The sequence below is a fragment of the Abrus precatorius genome, unplaced genomic scaffold (assembly GCF_003935025.1).
Source record: "Abrus precatorius isolate BTA unplaced genomic scaffold, Abrus_2018 Scaffold2, whole genome shotgun sequence".
Lineage (NCBI taxonomy): Eukaryota > Viridiplantae > Streptophyta > Magnoliopsida > Fabales > Fabaceae > Abrus > Abrus precatorius.
The window spans coordinates 27,743,551-27,750,975 of NW_020874362.1; the positions used below are offsets into that span (position 1 = coordinate 27,743,551).

Here is a 7,425-nt window from a genome sequence, read left to right on the forward strand (position 1 = left end):
TGTAAACAATGACAAATCGTATGGATGGAGTCATAAAATGATGAAAGTCAGGAACATAGTCTTCTCCACTACTAAACAAAAACCTAGAATGTGTGGTAGGTTATAATGAATGAAAGTACGAACTTTGTGTATACTGAGAAAAGAAAAATGGCACATGAGGAGGGACATAATTTTTTGAGGAGAAAATTTTTCAGAATCACTCCACAATTTTCCTTCCTCGGCGTTAATGAAGGAAAAATGGGCCAGCAAGACAAAGTAGTCACTCGCGACGTTTGTATCTAAACGAATATCGGCCAGATGGGTCGATAGGCCAGTTGCTCGGTCTCTGCTAATAGTTATGATCTTAACACGTGGCACGCTTTCTCTCTAACCGTCTATTTTAAAATAGTATCATTGGCATTTTGTTGATACAAATGAACCCATGACACATGTCTTGTATCGTCCCAACTTTTCTCATACTATTTATGTCTTTTTAATTTTTATTTTTTTTTACTTTTACTTGTCAATTTTACAAGCTTCACATATACATGTGTGGACTTGTATCAATTATTCTAGTCTGATAGTATATTAAAATAATAATAAAAATTTTCTATTATCCATACATAGGTGATACTATCCCTGACATAAACAAATATAACATTAAACAAAAAAATAATTTAACTAGTATCCTATTTTTAAAATTAGTTTTAAAATATATATTATTTAAATAAAAAAACTAAATAATTCATATTCAAAATTATATTTTAAATTAAAATATATCTCACTTTACTCTCACTTACTTATTGTATGGCTCTAATAGTGGTTTGTCAATGTCATGGCCATATTTTTTTCATAAAAAAAATTCCATATAGTAGAGAACAAAAAGAAAAAATAAAGAATAGATGAAAAAAAAACAAAGTAAAGATAATAATAATAATAACAAAGACAAAATTTAGCAGACATTTTTAATGAAAAATAATATTAATTTAATTAAAAATTCTTTTATATATATATATATATATATATATATATATTATAGGAGATTAAAAATATGATTTTATTTTAAAATAATTATTAGATGCGGATGTTTCGTACATAAAGGACAAAAACACAACAGTAGCATGTGGTCCTAAAAAAGTACACCTTATTCTTTACATGATTTACATCGAGAGAAAATAGGGAAAAAAGTAAAAAAGGAATATAATTTGTTCACTCTTTATTTGATTGGATTGGAAATTTTAAAAATATAAAATATTATTACTACTTTATCTTTATTGTAACGATATTTTTGTTTATTACTATTTTCTCATCTCTATCATTGATTAGTATACAAAACTAAGCTTTTGAATCCAATTTTTTCCTATCATTTTCATTCTCCACTTTTAATAAAGTGATATTTTTAATGAAAAATATTTAAAGACAACCGCCAATTATGAGTGGGGTTAATCTGAAAAACTATAGTTCCATTTTAAAGTATTTTACAGAATTTTTAATTTTGTTTTCAAGCACTCAACGTGATGCTAAATGCTTGACTTTACTTTTTAAAGACTTAGAAGTGATTTAAGCGGTAACAACGGGACGAGACGGGTCCTTGTAAGTAATTAGCTAATGATTCTCTTTAAAAAATGTTCTTATTTTCTTAATATAATAAATATTATTATTTAATAAAATTTATTATTTTAAATATTTAAATTAAACTTAAAAATTGACACTTCGATTTAAACAATGAAATGCTGCTGCTGCAAAAAAAAAAAAAAACAATGAAAGAGCAATGGGCCTTTTTATATACACAAATAAAGTATTTATTTTTCAAATTATTCAATCAGTACATTTATTTAAAAAATTATTAAAATAGAACATGTCGTATTTATAGAGTTCGACTTAGTAAGATATAAAAGACGGAAAACCAAAGGTCATAGGAAGTGTGGAGTTAAAATTGAAATATAATATTTGAACTGTCGAAACCGATAAGAATCGGATATAGGATTCAGCACCCATAATTATAATTTCTGAAATAAATATTTAACCATTAAATTATTATTTTTATTATATAAAATAACACATTTTAATGCATATTATATTGTTTCATTTGAATATAATAAAAAATTAATCAAATATTTAATATATGTCAAAATATATTAAAATAAATTATATAATAGATATATTACGAGTTCGACCATAATTTAATGAGGACTTTCACCGTTTTAAAATATCAGTCATGTTTAAAAAATACTATTAATGACGACAAGCCACGATCTTTGTATGAAATATTGTGACATTATCCTGTTTACAAATTTTATCAATAAAATATATAGAAATTATTTTTTAATACTCAATAGAAAGCTGTTTTTTTATTTATTTTTTAATAATGTTAAATGGGTTAAACTTTGAGATTACCAAAATAAACTATTATTAATGAAATTATTATTATTATTATTATTATTAAAAAAGCAGCATAACAAAATTATTATACTGTTGTTCAACTTGTGTATCTTATCTGTATTTGCATATTATTCATGTTTCAATGGATAAATTGTTGATTATATTTTTGGGCGTAAGAATATAGAAAAGAAATATTTAAAATATGTAAATATCGCAGATGTATTTTAATTACACTTGTATAAATAATGTTGTTGAAAAAATGTTGTATAAAAAAAAACGAATACACAGTCACAAATACTTTTTAATCATGAATTTTATTGTTTAAGTAACTTTAAAAACATTGTATATAATTTTTTATTTATTTTATACGTATCTTAAAAATACATTTAAAGTATTAAATTATGCTTTAGTAAAAAAAAAGAATTCAAAAAATAAAGAAAGAGTAGAAAAAAGAGAAAGAAAAAGAGTTGATAAAAGATCCTTCAAATTAAAAGAACTGAGAGGTAAATTGACTTTCATTTTGCCTCACTTTTCTGAAAAAATAACTCACAAGCAAAACCTTAAAATATTTACTATAATTATTACATCAAACAATTTTCCAAATCATATGATTATCTCAAATCCAAACTTTGTTGTCTTAAATACCCTTAAAATTTCAAAAGCTTAAGATCAAAACAAACCAAAGAACAGTCATCCTCTGTGCTTCTCTGCCATGGCAAGGAACCAAAATCCTCACGCCATAATCTTCCCATATCCACTGCAAGGTCACGTGATCCCCGCAGTGAATTTGGCCATGAAGCTCGCATCAAAAGGCCTCACAATCACCTTCGTCAACACCCACTCCATCCACCACCAAACCTCCAAAGCCAACACCAACGGTAACCCTAACCACCATGACCTCTTCGCCGCCGTCAAGGACTCCGGCCTCGACATACGCTACACGACGGTTTCCGACGGTCTTCCGGTGGAATACGACAGGTCCCTCAACCACGACGAGTTTATGGAATCTTTGTTGCATTTCATGTCGGCTCATGTAGAAGAGTTGGTTGCAAAGATTGTGAAGAGTTCGGATCCACCCGTGACTTGTTTGATTGCTGATACCTTCTTTGTTTGGGCATCCACCATAGCCGACAAGTTTGGGTTGCTTTGGGCGTCGTTTTGGACGGAGACTGCTTTGGTTTTCACTCTATACTACCACATGGATCTTCTCAGAGACAACGGCCACTTCGACTCTAATGGTAACTCAAAATCTCTGCTATAATATACATCTTATTTATGTTAATAGACTCTATTAACGTCATAAGTAAAATCATAGTCGGTTACAGTAATAAAGATTAAGTTTCTTTACGAGTAACTCTTTAATATTTAATAACTTTATTTGAGATGTTTAATATTATGTTTAAATGTCAATTATATAATTATATAGTTGTAGATGTATATATCTAAAATTTGATATAGTGAATAAATCACCTTAGAATAATTTAGTTCCCACTCAAATAAAAAAAAAAAAAACTAAAATTTGTTGTTCAGTATCTTATGGACATCAATTAAAAATAATAAATAAAAAGTTTAATTAAAAATTATGTTAAAATATATTTAATTTTTAAATAAATATATAATTTCATTTTTAATTAAAAAATTGAAATTATTTAACAAATACATACTGTTCAGAATTTTTATAAAAGGCTAAATTTATAATAACTAAGTTAATTTAACGAGATACATTATTAATTTTTCATTTTACTCGTATCTTTTCATTTTTTGAGTGTTTAAAACCTCCAATGGAAGAGTCTTGACTTGGGGGATTACGAAGTATGTATAATGTTGACAGATACAAATTTTACAATTTATTAAAAAAAATCACAAAGGTATAAGTAGGTGGGAACATGTGGTCTCGGATTGGGACCAAAAAAGCTTTGATGATTACAAAAGTTTTGAATAATGTATTTTAGGCCCATAAATTTATGATGTTCTGGGTGTCGTGTAGCATACTCATTATCAGCTTATTTTCGATAATTTGTTTTTATCCTTGCGACTAGTTGCGGACAAATATTTTATGTATTCTATGCGTTCACAAAATAAAATTTTAGATCTGAATTTCTTTAATTTTAGCGGGAATTTAGATTTATTTAAGCAAAAATGACAAAATTATTTTATATAAAATTAACTTAAGTAAATTTTTTTTTGTTTAAGCAATTTTTTTTAGATTAAGCAAATTGTGCGTCTTTTTTTTTTCTTCTTTTTTTCATGTCTAATATTATTTTTTCAACTTTTATGTTCAACCTTTTTTAACCTTTATATTTATCCTTCTTTTTTCTCTCGTACCTAACTCTTTTTTTTTTCTTCTAACTCCCTCTTCCTTTCACAACATGCTCCAATTCCTTTCTTCTTATTTTCATTCTCATCTGATCTCGTGCAAATCTCTTTTTATTTCTTCCATATTCATCCCTCCACCCTTCTCTCCTTCTGTCATTATTTTTGTATTATCTGCTCTCCTTATCTCTATCCATTTTTAGTCTTTTTTTTTTTTTATCTTCAGCCTCCATCTTCTTAAATGTACAAAATTCACTTAAGTCAAAATAATTTAAATAAATTTGCAAAAATTAACTTTAAGCTAAAAAATTTATTTAAGCTAATTTTATGTAAATAATTTTTATTATTTTATGCATTTTTGCTTAAGAGAATCTAATTCACTTAAACAAAAATGAAATCGGATGTCCAATTCTTACAAAAATTAGAAAGAATCTAAATCCTCAATCAAGTATTTATATAATCGTGTTAATTTATTTATTAAATTACATGTTTATGGATTTTGAATTACATATCAATTAACTGTGTTGTATATTTTACTAAATTAAATAATAATAGACTTAAAATGGTAGATTAGCCCATTAACTCTTATTTTTACTTAATTTAATTTTTTATTTTAATCTCTTAATTTGTAAAAGTATTTTAAGAGTCATTATTCATAAAATATGTTAAATTTAATCTCTATGAAATATTATTAATTGTGTTATATATTAATAATAAAATCAAGGAACTTCTCGTAACTTTCTCTTTCTTCTACTTGTAATAATAATAATAATAAAACAATGAAAGTTGAATAAATGATGATAGCATTCCATCTTGAAAAAAAAAATCAATTTGCTTTTGTTTTTTGGGCAAAGATAGTAGGAACTACTCCGTTGACTATAAGCCTGTATTTTTAATTTTTTTTGCGAAATTGAATGTTTATGGATTTTTTTAATTATATATGTAATTAGAGAAATGCTTACAAAGCACCTTTTAAAAAATGTTCTATTAAGTTAAAATTTATTAAAAATGATAAAAATACGAAAAAAAATATTAAGTTACAGGTGAGATTCTGTTTCAATAAAATTTAAATAACAGTAAAAAATGTTAAAAAATATATTAGTAACACTTTTTGAATAATTATTAAGACAATATTACAAATCTAATCTCTATAAAATATCATTAATTGTGCTATATATTTGATTAAATTAAATTTTAAAAAAATGGAGTCGTTGATGATCAATCTTGAAAACAAAAAAATAAAATTGCTTTTTTTTTTTGGGTAAAGATGGCAGGAAAGACCCCATTGACTACGTACCTGGAGTGGAAGCAATTGATCCAAAGGACACAGCATCGTATCTTCAAGAAGCAGATACATCCACAGTGTTGCACAAAATATTATTCAAAATGTTCCATGATGTAAAGAATGCAGATTCTGTGCTATGCAATACAGTGGAAGAGCTTGAGCCCAATGTCATAGCAGCATTACAAGCCCACCAGCCATTCTATGCCATTGGACCCCTCTTCCCATTTCGTTTAGCCAAGGGCCCAGTAGCAACAAGCTTATGGCCCGAGTCAGATTGCACCCACTGGCTCCAGTCCAAGCCTCATGGTTCAGTCTTGTATGCTTCTTTTGGTAGCTATGCCCATGTCACTGAAAGGGATCTTGTAGAAATTGCAAATGGGCTTTTGCTCAGCAAAGTGAGTTTTATTTGGGTCCTTCGGCCCGATATTGTGAGCTCAGAAGATGTTGACCCACTACCCATTGGGTTTAGGGAAGGGGTTGGTGATCGTGGGTTGATAGTACCATGGTGTTGTCAAACCCAGGTTTTGGCCCACCCTGCAATTGGTGGGTTCTTGACTCACTGTGGGTGGAATTCCATCTTAGAAAGCCTTTGGTTTGAGGTTCCATTGCTGTGTTTTCCTCTGTTGACCGACCAATTCACCAATCGAAAAATAGTGGTAGATGATTGGATGGTTGGGATTAATTTGACCGATCAAAAGGTGATCACAAAAGAGGAGGTCTCGAAGAATGTCAACCGTTTGATGGATGGAAAATTAGGAGACCAATTGAAGGCTGCACTAAGGGAGGTTAATCTGAAATTAGAAGATGCACTGAAGCCCAACGGATCTTCTGAGAAAAATATAGAATGCTTCGTCAATGACCTTGTTGTAAGAAAATAGGTCATAGTTTCGGTTGGGATTATTTAATTTTCTATTGTTTTTAATTTTTTTTTTATGTCTATGTGTTATGAATAAGGAAGTAAGCTTGTAATTTTATTTGAAGTGTTTTTTTTAAGACAGCTAATCCAATTATAATGATATATTATAAGTTTGTTTGAATGTCAGAGGTGTTTATGTTTTAATTTAGTTCATTTTTATATATTAAAAAACTTATCTAAAATAAACATAAAAGAACATACGATTTAATTTAAATTTCATATCAAAATGTAATAAAACTATAACCCATTTTTTTACCATTTGATTTATATTAGTCTTTATTGATTTTTTACCATTTGTTTTTTCACGACTTATATTTTTTAGATTTTTTAATTTTAAAATGATTATAATTTAAATCTAAAGAGTGCTCGATGAAACTAAAAATCAAAGTAAAATAATATAATAAAATGAATAAATTTATAAAAAAATGGTAAATTTATTGATTTATAAGATAAAGTAATAGACGATCATTTAATGGAATAAAACAAATAGATTTCATATGAGGCGTAATGGTTTGATTTTAATAAAACAAATGGTACTGTTGACAATAGT

General features: G+C 27.4%; 1 protein-coding gene across 1 annotated transcript; it reads left to right on the forward strand.

The window, feature by feature from the left end:
- Nucleotides 1-3,073: 3,073 nt before the first annotated feature.
- LOC113859756 (UDP-glycosyltransferase 86A1-like) lies at nt 3,074-6,837 on the forward strand. The gene is made up of 2 exons (XM_027492452.1): nt 3,074-3,599; nt 5,942-6,837. The coding sequence occupies exons 1-2, from the start codon at nt 3,074-3,076 to the stop codon at nt 6,835-6,837; spliced, it is 1,422 nt and encodes a 473-aa protein (XP_027348253.1).
- Nucleotides 6,838-7,425: the final 588 nt, after the last annotated feature.

Coding starts and splice junctions, on each gene's coding strand:
- LOC113859756 (XM_027492452.1), top strand. CDS start 3,074: ATGGCAAGGAACCAAAATCCTCACGCCATAATCTTCCCATATCCACTG. Junction 3,600..5,941: donor CGGCCACTTCGACTCTAATG/GTAACTCAAAAT, acceptor TTTTGGGTAAAG/ATGGCAGGAAAGACCCCATT.